At 37.6% G+C, this 17947-nt stretch overlaps 1 protein-coding gene across 4 annotated transcripts in view; it reads left to right on the top strand.

Moving 5' to 3' along the window:
- STARD9 (StAR related lipid transfer domain containing 9) overlaps positions 1-17947 on the top strand; it is a 116168-nt gene that overhangs the window by 73725 nt on the left and 24496 nt on the right. For all 4 annotated transcript variants that reach the window (XR_013929791.1, XM_080397658.1, XM_080397659.1 and 1 more), the window contains 6 exons: positions 1449-1500; positions 2405-2542; positions 3436-3518; positions 4554-4657; positions 6904-6951; positions 14732-14922. Coding sequence is in view for 3 of the 4 variants with exons in the window: in XM_080397658.1 (XP_080253784.1) it covers positions 1449-1500; positions 2405-2542; positions 3436-3518; positions 4554-4657; positions 6904-6951; positions 14732-14922 (616 nt within the window). In the remaining variant the exon portion in view is untranslated. The remainder of the gene's footprint in view (positions 1-1448; positions 1501-2404; positions 2543-3435; positions 3519-4553; positions 4658-6903; positions 6952-14731; positions 14923-17947) is intronic.

The following is a 17947-nucleotide window of genomic DNA, read 5'->3' as shown; positions in this document are numbered from 1 at the left end:
GCTTCTCTGTATAAAATACATGTTGCTGACTCACTTGATTGTGTGAGGTGAGTCAAAGGCTGTATGGATCCTAAGTTTTCTACAAGTTGTGTCCAAGTCAGGTGGATATTTCGTGTTTGAGTGCACTGAACATTAAGCTGACATGTAGGCTGATAATTATTCCAAAGCAGGGGCACTGGACACAGTTCATATTTCAGCCTCTCCAGCAAGGGAGTTTCAGCAGGGCTTGTAGCAGCGGGGTCTGTTTGTTGGTTCAAACAGCTGAGCTCTGTGAGGAACTGAATTATAATCACTCCCTTTCCCTCCAGTGCACAAACCCACTGTGATTTACCCATAATTACCTATAATTGCATTCTTTTACAGTAACACACAGCTTCTTTTTTCCCAGTCTTCAGGCTTCTGATCACTACTTCTTGCTTCATCTTTAAATCTAGGTTGTAATATACTTGGACCAGAAAGCATATTCAATTCATTCTAAATAGAAGACAAAAATCAAGTAGTTTAATGACCATAACTAATTGTAGTATGACTGACAGAGTTGCCGCTAAAGTTGTTTTAGATTGCATTCACTAATCAGTTTACAATAATCAATAATCAGAGCTGGGAAATTATCTCTCTTTGTTTTCCTAAGGGAAAATATAGAACCGGTAATGGAACATACTAGACAGTGGTAAATTTATTGCTTTTTTTGATAGTTTTTTTCTCACAGTATTGATGAAATGACTCTGTTTTGTTGATATTTGCACTATGCCATAAGAAAACTGTCTCCCATCACTGACTCGTAATACAGTTTGAGTCTGCTTGTTCTAGAAACTTTCGTTCACAGGCAGTTCTTTTCTTTGAAGTTATTAAATCTTCATGTTTGGGAACTTGCCCATATTCCATAACCACCAAGAAGACTTTTAATAAATATCATTTTCACTTGGGAAGAAAGTTCTCCTTTAGTAGTTTGTTTGAAGATTTCATAATCTCTGACAAAGTTCCTCCCAAAATAGGAATTCTGTTACTTTTATATCTGAAAAGCCTAGTTAACTGAATAATCATTTTGCAGTTTCTTTCTTCCTGCATGGATATCTATAAAAAGAATGATCTCATTTCCACAAACATCAAGTCTTACTGTAAAATTGCAAAGCATCATAACATGTATTCATATTCAAAATATGTGTCTCAAGCACAGTTCAAAAATCATTCACTGAAGGTGACTTCATCTACTGAAGTTGTAATAAGAGGAGCTGACATAGCTGCACAATAAGAAGTAATTGCATCGCTATGAGGAACAGCAGACTGTAGTATTATGAATTAGTAGATAGTTTGCTCTAAAACAATTCAGTCATTCAGAGGTGATTTATTTCAGGTATTTGCTAACATGCTGTACCAAAGCTTTTTTAATTATTATGTATGGTTCCTTTCAGTAACCAACTTTTAACTTGGTTCTTTTCTTCTTTTAGGAAGGAACAACCAAAATTGGAAGAAGTGATTCAGACCAAGACCAAGACATTGGTAAGAGAATGATACTACACATTGTTTTATGATATGGTCAGGTCAAATCAAGAGGTTTGCATTTGTCGTGTGTAATAGCTGGGTAATGTTTCTGTTTGTCAGCTTTCTTTATAGAAGAGGTTAAGTAGAAGAGAATAATTAAGTTGGTTAAAATCTTTTGGTTATTTTTTGTTTTTCTTTAAGAAGTCAAAAAGTCAATGGTCTTGACCTAATTGAGATCTCTTCAGAATTTTCTTCCTACTTGTGAGATGCTACACTAGAGTTTAAAAATATCTTTGTCCAACATCCAAATCTCGGTATGTTCTAGTGGTGCAAGTGATCATGAGACATTTAAAATGCTTTTCAACTCTGCTTGGGCAGAGTATTTTAGATACAAAATCCAAATGATCCAAAATATTTTTTATTTATTTCTGCTCTTAATTTCAATAGTCAATCTCAAGAGCTACGAATTATGATAGACAGCTGAAACTTTGTACTGAACTTGGAAACTTTGTAAAATCTCAGTTCTGGTTAGTTCTGCTAAGCTTACTTAAGTTTGATTATTTTCAGCCAGTAGGTTAGTAAAATATAAACAATAAATACTATAATATCAATAAGAAAATTCAGGACAACAGAAGAACTTGCACATCAGCTCACAAATCAGAAAGTATTGTACAGTTTTCCAAAACCAGGAGTACTTTAAAAGAGCAATGTCACTATTTTCAAGTAAGTTTTTTCTGTGATGGGGTACTTGGCTAGCAATCAAAGATGATGATTTAATCTCCTTGTTCTGCACATGACATAGATCTCTGAGGTATGAAGTGTGCAGCATAATGTCAAACAGCACGTGACACTTCATTCTGAAGAAAATATTGCAAACCCAACCGCTTCAACAGGTGAGATAATACAAATCTATATATTGTAGTTTTGCAGGGACGGTGGATTGAAAGGGATCATTGTATCATAGATAACAACTGTGGGATTGTGACCCTGCGACCGGTTCAGGGTGCACACTGCACTGTGAATGGATGTGAAGTCACTGGGTCATGTCGTCTGTCACAAGGTAAACCTTGCTTTTTCTGTGAATGCTGCATTATAATCAACTTATATCTGGAGTTTAGCGACAAAGATTTATGGAATTCATGCAGATCCAAGAAACGGATCTCTGAGTCTCCTACTGCTGCCTAGCACCACAAGGTCTGGTCCATGGCTAGAGCTTCCAGACTGGGACAAAAAAAGGAAGTAACTCACAGAAAGTAAAATGAAGACACAGATGACAATATTAAGACCCCTTTGGGCAGCAGTAGTCTGTGACCTTCTGAAAAGGGAAGAGCTGTAGTCAGAGGCACTGTTGTGAAAAGTAGTGGAGACTGGCTCTAAGTCAGCTGACCACTGGTGGGTTTATTTGGTTATTATGTAATGTGGTTGAAATGACCTTCAACTTTTTCACAGAGTGTTTAGGTGGAGGGTACTAGTCACTGAGTCATAGGCTATGGTGAATGAGCTCAGATGAAATGGGTCAGGCTTTGATACTTTACAGTTGTTTAAAATAAAAACAATCAACTTTCTGAGAACTTGCAGTGTTCTGGAATCTTAAAAGGACAATGTAAAACCAAGTTTCCAGCAGTGAATTGGTTGTGTATTTCACATGAAGTCATCTTTAATATGAACAGGGAATTTACTTTTATGTTGAGTTTGCAGAGATCTCCAAGATTAGTTTGCTGTCATTATAGAATGATAACTCTGCTGTTCCATAGTGGCAAATTTTAAAAATAGTTCCCTGTTCTGTGATAGTCAGAAAGCTGTTGGTCAAAACAATATTATTTTTTTTTAAATGTACTATTCTGTAGTAGTTTGTATATACAGAAGTCTGTATTCTGGAGTTAAGAAACTGCTAATGTTCTAGGGACCAACTTTGATGAATTATGTCTGTAGGTTTCTAATTTTTTTTCACAGGGGCGCTTGTTGTCCTTGGCAAGTCTCACAAGTTTAGATTCAATCACCCAGCAGAAGCTGCTATCTTAAGACAAAGAAGATCGGTAAGTTCTAAAACTGTATTTTTCTCTCCATTTTCTCTCCATTGATTTTCCTAATTATTCTCCCTCTTAAAGGCAAGTCCGATATAGGTAATATTTCTTCTCATCTTCGTATTTACTTGCTTCGTTTCCTCCATCTAATGGTCTGTAATGACACTAAACCTTTTGTAGGAGGACACTAGCGCTTCTTTCAGATGTGCTTAGCTAAAGATGATGCAGATCTCTTAAATAATTTAGTGCTTCCTATTTCTAGTCATGACTGTAGTAGAATTGAAACAGAAAGGCAGAATGCTGCAGTAAAAACACCAGTTAAGAATCTTTCCACATTTAATAATTTTTCGAATTACCTTCTTTCTCTGTAATTTCACTGTCCTGAATGAAGTCTACTAGAAGAAATGGAAAATTTATAGGATTAATTGCTTCAGTATTGTTGACTCTTAAAACATGTAATTGTTACATACATCAGAATTAGATAAAATATTTCTTGGTATGTTAATCCCAGGAACTAACTACTGCAAGATATTATTTGGTCAGCTAGTTCAATAATGTTTCCAAAAAATCGGGTAATTCTTAAAATGACTGGCATATATAACTAAAAAACCTAATTTAAAGAACATATATTTTCTGCTTTAGGACTTAATCATATTACCGACTGATATTGGCAAGAATCTACCTTTTAAAATGGATTTTCATATAGTAACATTTTATACTTTCTGCTCCATTGTCCTTTTGTACTCACCTCTGTAGTTGAGATAAGGGGCTTAACTTCCATTTGTTTTCATTCTTAATTTCTTGATTAATGAAACATGCAGCACATTAAAACAGAGCTACAAGAAGAGGTGTACGCAGTAACAAATACTTAGCCTTTAATGCTTTGCAAAACTGCTAAGCACAAGTGTAAGTGAGATTATAAATTCACATGGAGGTATTATGCAGAATGGCACACAGTAGTTAGCAACGGTGGTATTTTAATAACTTGGAAGTTCCTGGGTTGCTGTGATACTTTTTCTTCCTGTTCTTACATTGTGTGCTTTGTAGGTTAATGAAACCCGACGCATTCTGAGTTGTGGAGCATTGGACTGGCTCAACCTGGATGGAAGTTGCACCCATTCTCCTCACTACATCTTTCCATCTCTTGACAAGTAAGTTTAAAACTAACAAACAAATTTTCATCTGGGATGATGTCTGAAACCAGGGCTTGGTTCAGACAAAACTAACTTGTATATAGATTAGGTCCCATCACGTTTTCAAGTGATCAGATAGAAGTGTACAAGAAAATGTTGGCCAACTGACTAATACAGTTGTTACAATATCCAGACAACAAACCTGAAAAATTATTTACTGATGCACAATGAATATTGACGCACAATCAAGAAAACGCCTCAGATGAGACTGTCCGACAGCCTTAATTCAGTTCACTTGCACATCTGCATTATAGCCGTTTTGATTTATAAGCTAATCTGTAATTTTTACAATATTCTTACCTCAGTGCATAGAATGGATTTCTCTAGATACGATTTAGGCAAGGTAATTATTACCAATTCAGTATCCCTGCTAATTTGTTGTGGAAATCAGAAGGCTGGTTTGTTCAGAAGTTCCCTTCATTTCAAGCTGTCATTGAGCCCTTCATCTCGGAAAGCCGTTGTGATTCTCTCCTTTTTTAAAACTGAGCAGTAAATAAGGCATAGAATGCTTCTGAAATGTTGAAGAGCTACTCATACTCACAGTGTCTAGTGTACGCTTTTCATGGCAGAGCCTTTCTGAAAGGGAAAGGATTGGTGTGATTAAGACAGTGATTAATGTGTATCAGAAAAATGAATTAAGATATCATATAACATATAATTTCATAACACTGGAAGAAGAACATCACAGATTTAAATGTAAATGGGTTCTTTCAGCATGGTACATTCAATTGATCTGTTAAAGGCAAGAAACAACCATCTTCTCATTCATATCTGTTGATAGTTCTGCTTCTTGCTAGATTGTTTTTGGTGTGGTAACATACTGGGAAACTTTTATCTCTTTCTAGAGGATGTTTTGGTTTTCATCTTGTTTTTAGGAGTATAAAATGTTATCTCTGTTTTGAAAATCTCTTCATACATCTAGTCAAGGGGCTTGCTTTCTACCTTGGATAGTGTGTTTCTCTGTGTTCTCTTTAATGTATCTAATCCTCATTTGCCTTTCATTTGCTGCAGTGATACCTTTCTATACAAAATGGTATTTCATTTTATTTCTTTAATGAGGTACATTTTGAACATCACTGCTTTTATTTTCTTTGTAAAAAATGTAAAGAATTTTAAAACAAGGATTTGTGTCATGATTGTCAAAAGTAGATACTAAGTTGTTCTTTACATGAGTATAAACATCAGAGGTGGAGCTTTTGTCACAGAAATTTGTTTGATTGTCCTAGAAAACATGCTGAAATTCCAAAGCATTGTGAACAGTTTAGCACAGAATTGCACTTGGTATTCCCCTTTTTAACCTGACAAAACTGCAAAACATTTCTGATTCATTGTTTTCAGCCCATGTTTAGATAGCAGATTTGTTTGTGTTGATCATTTCTTTTAATCACTTGGATAGGACTATACATACAGCATTACTTAATATTACCCTTATACTTACCTAGGGTGTTTTAAGTGGCTACTTCAGTGAAAATGAAAAGCATTATGCTATTGCGTTTCCATGATTTTTATGAATGTCCATCATCTTACAGGAATAAGCTAATAACTATGCCTAATATTAGTTATCTTTCACCCTACTTAATCCGGTGGTCTTTTTTTCCTCTTGAATAGATTTGGGCAAAGGTAAACTGAATTGATCCACTCAGCCTTCCTTTACAGTAACCAGTAAGGCTGTGTTTCTGTCCAGACAAGTAGTTTTGCTCATGGAGGGAGTTATGATTGAGACATCTATCCTAAGATCTATAATATGAGAATAAAACAAGACATATTGGTCTCTCAAATGTCCAGCTTTTATGAAGAAAAGTCATTGTCAAGTACTACAAGGTGTGTCTGAGGTACTTTGCAAACAGCAATACAGGACTAAGTGAATGACAGGGAGTGCTTGTTTGCTTATCAGCAGGAAGTTCACCTAGTGCAGGATCTTGTCTGTCAGAAAGAGATGCTTAGAGGAAAATATAAGAACAGGACAAACTGTGTCCGGGTGTCTCTGTGTGTTCATGTCTGTCCCTCTTTCTTCCCCCTCTCACTTGATAGATCTCACAAGAACTCATATTTCTTGATGTTCTCCCAGATGCTAACAGTCTGCATCTTGGAGTCTCCCTCTACTGAAAAATACACTAACCCCTCTGTGTATAATAGACTTCAGTGGAATCTATTTTTGCCTTCTTTTTGAACATCTTTATGATTTGCTGTTTTTATTTTTACAGTCAAAAATGTAGAAACTGTAAAGAAAACAAATATTCTTCTGAACTAAGGTAAGAATATGTCTAAGGCATGCTGAACTTTTTGGCCCCTCTAGCTTTGTCTGTCTTGTGTGCTACACTGATTTCCTCCAGAAGAGATGTAAACTAGGCTTCAAGCTTTAATTTGATTTTATGATATTGAAACAAGAATCTGTACATGCAGCTGAGTTACAGGCAACCATGTTCATTCCTCATACTCAGTCTTGTGCAAATGGCACCTTTTTCGCATGTGTAATCTGACTAGAGTGGGGTTTATGCTGAAGATGCCACCAATTTACAATATGTAAGAAGCCTAAAATATGTTAAATTTTATGTCAGTAGTAGGCACTATGAATACTCTAGTACACTGAAAATTCCTTGGACAAATTATGTTCTCTTCTGGTGAGAAGAAAACAGCTTTATGGAAGTGTCCAAAAAAGAAGCCCTAGCACTGAACATGGTTCATTCACGCAAAGAAGCACAGCAGCTGCTCACAAAAATCATTCAGAAATTGTTGGTCATCCATGGGTTTAAGTACTTTTTAATCAAGAACTGACGGTACTTTGCTTTCTTCTGGATTTTTTATTTCATAACATATAAACATATATATCATGGTAAAGATTACTTATAGTCTTATCTCCCGTGCTGTCAGTATGATGACTAACTTTTCTCATCTGCTTTTCATGGGTTGAATTACTGGTTCAGCCTCTAATTGTATGTTTAAATGTTTTGACAAATGAGAGGAAAAACAAATTTCTACCATTGCACCTAAATATTAAAACTTTAGGCATGAAACTTTCCTTGAAAAGGGGTTTCCATTGGTGATCCATTGTACTCTCACTTGGCTGCTCGCTTATACACCCTACCCAGAAGAGCCCCAGCACTTCAAACTTCTGACGTTTGTTGTCAGCCAGCAAACATGCAAAAGGCTTGTGACTGGTGTCAGTTTTCATATGATAGCACCACCACAAATAAGTAGATAATTAAGTTCTTGCTCCTGCCATTGCCTTTATACCATACTGCATATAAATATAAACGTGATATTGTTCTCTTAGTTCCATTAGAGTCCAGTGATACAACACTGGACTCTAATAATTAAATTTAGCTGCTTTAATTATAATTATATAATTATAATTATTAATTATAATAAAATAATTAATTTTAGCTGCTTGGAACATGTTTAAGCTCTCTTTCCTTAAAAATACCAACATTATTAAACTGAGAAAAGAAGTATCTTATAAGTATGTGTGAAATTCTACTGAACTGGAAGGGAAACAGAGCCCATAGATATGGCATCTGATGCTGGAGAACACAACGCAATTACTATTCTAATGTGGTATAGTTAATGCGTTTAACTAATATTTATAAAAATAATACTGAGTTCTTCCTAACAGCTTTCATTTGAGAATTTCAAAGTGCTTTACAAATGCAAGTTAAAGATATCTTTTGTATCTCTTTTAAAGATACCTCAAAATTTTATTTCACAAAGAAATGCAGTGTGGCAATTACAGCAACTCTACAACTTACAGCAGAATCACATATAGTGCGTTAGCAGGGGAACTAACTGATTCTATATATGACTAGAATTGTAAGAGGAAAATCTGTAATAGATCGTAGTTCCAGCTGAACTGGAATTTAGCAAGGCAGTGGTGACCTTTACTGCAGTGTGTGGCTACATCTTGCGTTTGTGACTCCTTGCTAAAAAGAGGTGTATTTAAAGGGTTGCCTAAAGTAAGTTGTTGCCTTACTGTTGTTTTGGGAGCTTAGGCAAATAAAATAATGAGGGTTTGCATAGAAAGACTGAACACCTGCCCCCCCCCCCCAAAAAAAAAAAAAAAAAAAAAGCTCAGATGTGCTTTTCCTGTGAGTAAACCAGCTAATCAGAAATCCAAATGATACTTCTGATGGTAATTTCTCTGAAGGGCATTACTCTCTGTATACATTTCCAGAGGTCCCTTATTTCTAAAGGTTTCTGACTCTGCTGGCTGTTTTGACTGATTTTGGTTGTGTCCCCCCACTTTTGCTTTGAATCGTGCAAGTGGCATTGCTTCAGGAGGCTGAAAAAGATGATAATACAAGGTCTTTGTATCTCCTTCATCGCTCTTCCCTTTGCTTTAGGGAGGAGAAGGGAGAGGTTTGGGCCTCTGTACTAGGCAGGAGCGGATGTATGATCCTGTGCAGCTGCGTGGTGCCTGCTGCTGTGTGATGCTGTGAGGCCCTGTGAGAAGGGCCCTGGAGTGGACATGGGTGGAGGGGGAGGGTGAAGTGGGGGTGGATGTGTATCAGTGGATAGGCTTGTAACCTTGTCTTGTGATTGCTCTCAGTGCTGGGATTTGCAAGGGTGTAAAAATGCCTTGCCAACATCTTTTTTTTCTGCTTTATTATTAACTCTTCTTCCCCTGGAAAAAATAATCTGTGAAAGAAAAATGGGGCTTGAACACTAGGAAGACCGAAGAATGGGGATGCTAACTTGACTGATGTTTTCTTTGGGAAAACTGGCAAATTCCAGCTTTTAGCAACAGTGGTTATTTTCACTTGAGTTTCTGTCTGAGCCTTAAGATTTTGTTGCAGCCTCACCACAGAGCTATTGCTGCCATAGTTACTGAAAACTGCATTATGCTGTAGCAGCCGCCAGCGTCTGCATCAGCAGTAGAAGTGTTTGGGGAAGAGGGGAGGAGAATTGCACAATACAATCCTGGAGAGCTGACAACAGAACAGGCTGGAAAAAATGTGGCTTTACAGATGGTTCATTTAGCATGCGTCATGAAAACTTTGTTTTTCCATCTCATTTTTCTCTCCACAATCGGACAGCATCGGAATAATATGAAAATTTTCTCATTAATTTGTGATTACATTTAATTTAAGGTTGGTGTCTTTCTGTTTTAATTTTATTTGCTGGTTTTAAATGTTTGCTTGGAGGAGGGGTAACTGTTGACACTTTTTGCTGCATTTAGTACACCTAAAAATCTGCATGCTTTTATGAAATTCTGTGCTGGGTTGCTTTTTTTTTTTTTTTTTTTTTTTTTTTTTAATATGCTGTGTGCCAGAGTGTGCTGGTCCCATGAAACCGAGATTTTATGTATGTCTCGATACCTGTGAAGATGTTTGTCTTATGTTTGTCCTGAGGTTATATTATTTCCTGCTAAAACTATACCACGTATAGATTGCTTGTGTAGTCAGGCAGCAATACAAGCCATAGCAGAAATTCATCTATGCTTGATTCCTGTTTCTCTTAGTATTCCTATATTTGCAGTATATCTAATTTGTTTTAGTTGAAAAGAATTTAGCCATTTTCTGTCATAGGTAGATGAGACCACTCAATTCTATGTTAACTGGATTGATATTTGCTTTTAGTTTAATCATTCAGAAATGTGTTACACAAACTGATTGGTCTTTAAATTGTCTGTTAGGTGATTTAGCTATGAAGTGTGTGGAAATCTGTTATTTTCTTTCTGGGCCGTTGTCACCTCATTTGTTAGTTTGTTGTGTGATTTCCAGAAACCATCAAGAGTGTGCTGACATGACAAAGCATGTTCAAAGGTAGAAGGGGAGCATTCTTACTTCATGTTCTTGGTTTCAGCAGTTTCTGTGAGGGACAGATCTGTATCCCATACCAGCCAGTCATGTTGCTCTCACAGTCAGTAGTCTCACAGCCAGAGGAAAAACATCTTCTGGCATACCTGTATTATATAAGTGGGTATGGTGAATTTTCATTATCTTTTTGTTCCACTTAGACATCTTTTTATGAAATTGCTTCTTAAAGAGGGTTTTCTAATGTTCTGTCTCTGTATTCAGACCTGTCTTTACTGTCCTGCTTGGTTTTTGGTTTGAACTCTTAAAAATTAGAAGATGAAGAGGGTCACTGAAATAGTAGCAGAACTGCAATTTGTATATATACCTTCAGCAACAGTATTTTATTACAGAATCTGTAACCTTAGTGAGAATTGTACCAACCAGCTACACCACCAGAACAAAAGCAGTAATAATACTGTAGTGCTTATTGTGTGTGGGTTTTTTTCCAAGGTTTAAAGTATGGGTATGTCTCTGTACTATGCCTTTTTGGGGTGTAGTCATAGTATGGAGCTGTGATTAGTAACAGCAGTTTGGCCTGCATCGTATTCTGCTCTGTGTGCAAACACACGTGCCTGTTGGAAAGGATCTTACAGTTCTGTGGTAGTTCAGCAAAAAGCCATTACCACACACATGAGGGAATATGCTAATGCTGCTGAGAATAGCAAACAACATACTTCTGTGTGCATTGTTTGCATTGCTTATTCTGATACTTTGGAGGAATGTGGGGTGCCGTTTCAGCACTGTTGGGAAGTATGGGAAGAGCTTGTGACCCTCTCCCAGCTGTAAACAGATGTTACCTAACCACCTCAGTGAGCGTTGTGAGGTCTTTGGATTGAAATGCGACACTGAGTTGTTTTATATACTTAAATGTTCTGGGTTTCAATTTGTAATCAGTTTGAAGTCTGATAGGTTGATTTTATGAAAATGATGGCTTAGAACTAAAAGTCATGGTTAGGAAGAATATGAGACATTTTGTAAGAGGAATTTTTTTTTAATCTTCTTCTAGTAAACAGTTGCAGAACAAGAATTCTATTGTTTTACTATCACACTCCCTTTTTCAGCCCTATTGGCAATGATTTACTCCATTTTTCTCAATCTCATACAGAATGGTGCTAATAGTGTTAAAGAAATCTGAGCATTGATACTTGACTTTCTGAGATTTGACAATGTTAACGGATCCTTGTCACTCCTTTTGGATAAATGTACTTTGCTTCTCTCACATATGTCTCAGATTGACTTGCCCAAGGTCACAGAATTGTCCAATAACAAATTTAGACTGACGTTTTTCAACTTTCGTACCACCGTAGGAATCAGAGCTTTTCTGTGTCTGTTAGGAAAACAGGTTAAAGACTACCCCATCAGCAGAGTACGTGCAGAGACTTAACATTTACAATTGCTATTAAGGTTTATTGGTTTTGACATACCAGCAAGAAGAGGCTTCAGCGGACATCAGGGCTGTTAGGTGTAGTGCATAGGCAGCCAGAGGCAGTCTGCGCTCTGAAGATCTTGCAGTCTAAGTACATGAAGGCTCAGAGGTGACATAATTACTCCAAAATCAGAGAGGTTTTTTCTCAGATTAGTACTTTAATCTCCACATTATTTGGCTGCTCCATTACATTTCCCTTTGAAAATATGGAAGGTAATCTGGAGGCCATATTCAGGGAAAGCCTCCCTCAGAGTTATCATTAAAACCACAGGAGCTTTTCCTAAACAAGATGCTTCAGTTTTAATACTGTGTTTGAAAAGTGATTCTTCTTCAGTTGACCAATCTAGCTTTAACCTTCGAGTTTGTCCCTTAGTGGTTTGTGGCATTACAAATACCTGAACAGCTGGAGATTTGTGATGGCCATACGAGTGTTTCAGTGCTGCAGTCAAGTGTCAGTTCAAACCTCCTTCAGCTGAATGAGAAATGAGGCATCCCACTCCTATTTCCTGGGGATCAACTAAAGTGTATCTAAGAGGAAAAAATTACAAATCACAGATTGTTGGCATCTTTGTAGTCGAGCCAAGGACAAATGGATCTTGGAGTTGCCTATTCTCACAATTTGTTCCTGTGGGTCCCAAACAGACACAAACCATTCAGCAGATGACAGTAACAAAGTTTGTACTCTAAATATTTGCACTGTGCCAGACAACTGAACAGATGATGTTTCTTTTCAGTTGTTCTCACCAGCATTACATTTATGTAAACATTAAAAACAAACTGAATTGTTTTCCTCAGGTGAGCGAGAGTCACATTAAAATTGTAAATTATTGAGAATCTTAAGGCTTTTATGTAGTGAAGCTTTCCCACTGCTTAATAAAGTTGTAAAGGTATTCCAGAAGATTTGTAGACTTTGGCTGCTTGTTTCATCTATTTTGTCTGCTGATCTAGCACACAAAATCAAAGTAGTTGCTGTAGAAATGGTTGCTTTGAACACATAATTCTAAATAAAGATGTTAAAGTAATTCTTATGTATCAAAGGTCAAATGCTCTTTTCATACAGGTGACCTTGTGTTGCAAATGATTTTGCAAACAACATGATGTTTCCAAAGCATTTCCTTTGAAATTATATTTTTGTTTTCTTTTGATCTTCAGGGACTTTTTACAGTTTTGATACCTTTGCTCTTTAAAAAGATAATAAATACCTAATTATAATAAATAATTTAATTCATAAGTAAAATATATTACAAATGTTTTCAAGATTTAAAAAATTAATTTCCTGAGGTTTCGTATAATAATGTGTTTAGAAACAAAACAACAGGCAAGATCATATATCACCTTTATATATGATACAACTTTAACATCAAGAATTTCTCACGATAATGTGTGAACAGGTAGAATATATATTCCTTTTAGAAGGTTAAAGTATTTTGAATATTATCATGGACCATGCTAAGAATAGATACTATTTTGTTACTGTGTCTGTGTGTGCATGTAAAATTTTGGCACACAGTCAGGAGCCAAACATCTTGGAAGGGACTGCAAGGCAGTTTTTCACAGTTTATAGTCACTTTCCTGATCACACTTCTGCTCCGGATACAGGCACAGTAACCTAACAGAGTTGTTGCATCCAACAGAGAATTGCGTGATCAAGTTCTTTCCTTGGTACTGCCAGAGACTCAGTGTAACCTCAGCAATGCCTGTAACCCTTTCTAGCTTGGAGATTTTTGATCTGAAAACAGAGCAGAATGTTATTTCTGTAAGGCACTGTGAAGTACTTAGATGACAAAAATCCTGTGTAGTGGTTGTAAAGTTTTGTAACACATAAAAATAGAACCATAGAATCATTTAGGTTGGAAAAGGCCTCGGAGATCACCAAGTCCAACCATTAACCCAGGACTGCCAAGTCCATCCCTAAACCATGACCCTAAGCACCACATCTATGTGTTTTTTAAACACTTCCAGGTATGGTGATTCCACCACCTCCCTGGGCAGCCTGTTCCAATGCTTGGCCACCCTTTCAGGGAAGAAATATTTCCTAATATCCAATCTAAACCTCCCCTGGTGCAACTTGAGGCTGTTTCCGCTTGTCCTGTCACCAGTTATCTGGGAAAAGAGACCTGCCCCCACCTGCCCAGGCGCCAGCTGGGTGTAACTCCATCCACCACCACTCCTTGGGCCCGGCCGTCCAGCAGCTTTTTACCCAGCGTAGAGTGCACCCGCCCAAGCCGTGAGCAGCCAGTGTCTCCAGGGAAAGCTGTGGGAGATGGTGACAAAGGCTTTACTAAGGTCCAGGCAGACACCACCCACAGCCTTTCCTCCATCCACTGGGCAGGTCATCTTGTCACAGAAGGAGATCAGATTCATCAAGCAGGACCTGCCTTCCCTAAACCCACGCTGGCTGGGCCTGACCCCCTGGTTGTCCTGCATGTGCTCAAGGTGATCTGCTCCATAACCTTCCCTGGCACCAAGGAATACCTCCTCCCCAGTTTTGTTTTTGGAAGATGTACAGCAAAATGAAAAGTGATAATATTTTTTTAAATTCTTTTGGCTATTATCTTTCTCGTGATGAAATTTTCTGCTGCACGACAAGAGCTTTTATGTTTCCTGGGATTTATGATACTCACAGGATTGTAGCCTGCTGTGACATGCATGTACACAGCTATTTTACCATCATGAGGTTTTGTTACAATGCACTTTTGTTGAACAAAACAATATCTTCAGTATTGTTTGTCTTTCTTTAGTAAGTTGACTTGTTTTATTAGAAATGTTTGGTATTTGTTTCTGGTTTAAATTCACTGTCAACATTTCTAACAGCAGAGAAATAGATGCAGTGCATGAAGAGTACAAGCAGAAACTAAGAGACCAGGAAGCTTTCCACAGAAAACAAATTCAGCGGCAGCAGCTCTATGTTGAGGATTTAAAGCAGCAGATCCTGAGAGGACAGATCAAAGCAGAGCAGGAACTTGAAAATGACCAAACACTAATCAACCAGCAGATCCAAGAAAGTGGGTACTTGCCTCTTCCCCTCTCTCACTTCCCTTCCATTGCTGCATTCTTTCATCATCTCGATGTTTTTGTCCTAGTTATGCTTTATATTACAGGTGAAACTTTTATTACAGCTTACTACTAGTTTTCTCTTATAATTGCCTTTTGCTTGAGAACAGTTATTAAGCTTTGATTAACAGGACTAAAGGGCCTCCTTTGCAGTGCACCAGCAGCACTCTTTAATTAGCTCTGCAGGTTCACTGCTGGGAGAGATGGCACCAGCATGCCATCTGTGGCCCTGAGCCTCTTGTCTCCCAAGCTGCTCCCCATCCAAGCTCCCCGCAGCTTTGCTCTGCACATACTTGTAGTGCAACTCCGCCATGTTGCAATGTAGACCAAAGCTACTGTTGTGTTTTAAGTTTTTCTTGTGATATACCTGCGCTTCATCCAATGAGTTGTTCTGGGAGACTGAAATTGAGATGACTGTGGTAACTCCTACCATAAGCTTTCAGGGGAAACTGCTCTAACAACAGGATGTGACAGGAACCAAGCAGCACTTCTAAGACAGTGACGTGTGTCAGCTAGGGTACTATCTTTACGCATTTCATTGATGATGTCACCTGTAACAATATAAACCGTTTTCATGTGCTTTCAATGATTTTCACTCATTAGGAAAAATGGAGCCATGACATAAGACAGCAGCTCAAACTGAGTTTTCTGTGGTTACTATGTGAGTTTTAAACAATCAAAACAAATAAAGTGCACCTGAGAAGTAGGTGGGACACAAAGTTCAGAGCTAAAATCCCAGCCCCAGTTAAGGGAAAGAGGGTTTCACTGGCTTTTATATAGTCAATATTTTACACCATACACCCCTTTTATAGTGTGAAGAAAAATATATGAGGATATTCTGTCGTAGAAACTAAAGTGTGACAAATTAATATTAAAAGTAAGATGCCAGTTTTGTTTACCTTATAGATGATTAATTAGTGGTGTTGCATTCTCCACTGCTGAATTTGTTTGAAACCAAAACTGGATTAAAGGAAGAGAGGCATTCTTCTGTTCAAATAGGAGTTATTTCTAGGAAGTTCTACAGTGATATGCAAGAGTACTAAAGGCTAGATCAGTGATCATTTTGAAAGGCAAATAGCTATGTCAGAAAGTGGAGCCACAGTCTATTTGAGGAGGTATTTTTTAGTGCCAGTGGCTCCTGGCCCCCAGAGGTACTTGCTTTGCATGCCGGCAGACATAATCAGCAAGTTTGGTGGGGTTGGGCTGCCCCTTAATGAGTTTATAGACTGATTTGGGAATGTTTTAAACCTTGAGATATTTTTGACTACTGAAATTGGGTGGTCATAGTGTTCTCTAGTTTGTCTTCTAATTAACGATTTGATCCAGGTTTCCTGATAAGCAAAATATGCCTATTACAGAGGCACTGCCCCCGCTTGGCAAAACCTGCTATTGGTTCCTGGAAGAAGAAAACTGTGAATTTTTTGAAACTTGTCAGACCCAAACTTATGCAGTTTGCTGTCTTTTAATTGTACCATCCACAATGAATTGGTTAAGAGGAAATTGTGGGGATGGAATACAGAAGAAATGGACTTAGGATATCTAGATAATAGAGAGAACTAGGACAGTTCCCAAAAAATGTCTTTATTTCATGACTCTGTAGACTGATTCTCTGCTTCCATCTAGTTCTGCTGGTTTTGCTGTGCTCCCTTTACACTTAGCCAGGCAGGTAGTTCTGGCCAGCCAAATAAAATTCTTCACTTGGCAGCCCACCAAAGTTCTTTTTATTTTCTGTGCCCTCTGTGTCTCAGCCCCTGACAGAGGCAAGTTTGTGAGCAGAGATTAATTAGCATCTTAGAGCTTGAAGCTCTCTTGCAGGGAAACATCTGCCACATAGTTTGCTTCCTAGAAACATGCTAAAGAGAACCGATGTAGAAATAGATTTGAGAAAAAAATGTTGTATGTGAAAGTTAACAATGTTATTAAGAAAAATTAACAAAAATAATTAATCAAATATATCCCTTTTATCCTTAGGGTAACCATAGAGTTAGAATTCCTACCTCTGTGCACGTGCTATGTGCAGAGCTGCCAACACAAACAGGACAGGAGACTCTTTGTGGTAGGGGACACCAATGAAATATGTTTAAAAGATCACCAAGCAAGTGATGCCGACATTGCCTGTGCACTAATGATTTGTTACATCAGGGAAACTTCCACAACCCAAAGTTCCTCTCTTACAGCTCAGCTGTGCAGAGCTGTGGGTAGCCTTCCTTCACCACATCAGACTTAAATACCTCTTAATTCCTAACCCCCTAAATAAGCAAAGAAAGATTGCTTATTCAGTAAAGGACTGCAGATTGAAGGTAAACCCAGCCAAAAAAATGTTGCTTCTAGTAAGACATAAATGCTTTGCAAAGCTTTGGTCTGTTAAGAAATGCTCTCCTTCTCAAGAAAGCTTGCCTATGATTTTTACATTGCTTTTTCAGCTAAGGATATATTTGTGTTTGCTTTGTGCAGCTGAATATGTATATTTTTATAGCAGCACAAAAATGAATAAACTGCTTTAAGAGAACATGTCCAAGCCATCAGACACGATCTGGCAGTGGAAATCTCAGTAATCCCTTCTTTTGATTGTTACCGTTCATCATAGCTCAGATTGAAGCCAGTGCACTCTGAAAAAGCTCTAGCCACATCCCCAACACGGTATAAAGTAGCCTTGCACCCAGGGTTTAAAACAAATCCACCTGGTGTTCTGTGTTCTCTACTGCTTCCCCATTGAGTGCAAAGATCAGGTTCTGAACCTTTAGAGAAAACTAAGTGTGTAAGCAGAGGTAACATATTTTATTATCAAATTAAGTTAATTGGTTGGTGAGCATATTTAGCATGTATGAAATATGGGGGACAGTAACAAAACCAGAGAAGCTAAGTCTTTTTGTGGAGTGGTTATTTTATTAAAAATATGTGTTCACTGGTGGTATGAGCCTGTCTTTTTTGAATTGTGTTTGTCCTAGCTAAAGTTTGTGTTGGCTTTACCTGTGT

Source organism: Falco punctatus (assembly GCF_963210335.1).
Source record: "Falco punctatus genome assembly, chromosome: 7".
Lineage (NCBI taxonomy): Eukaryota > Metazoa > Chordata > Aves > Falconiformes > Falconidae > Falco > Falco punctatus.
This window is presented reverse-complemented; position numbering and strand designations above follow the sequence as displayed.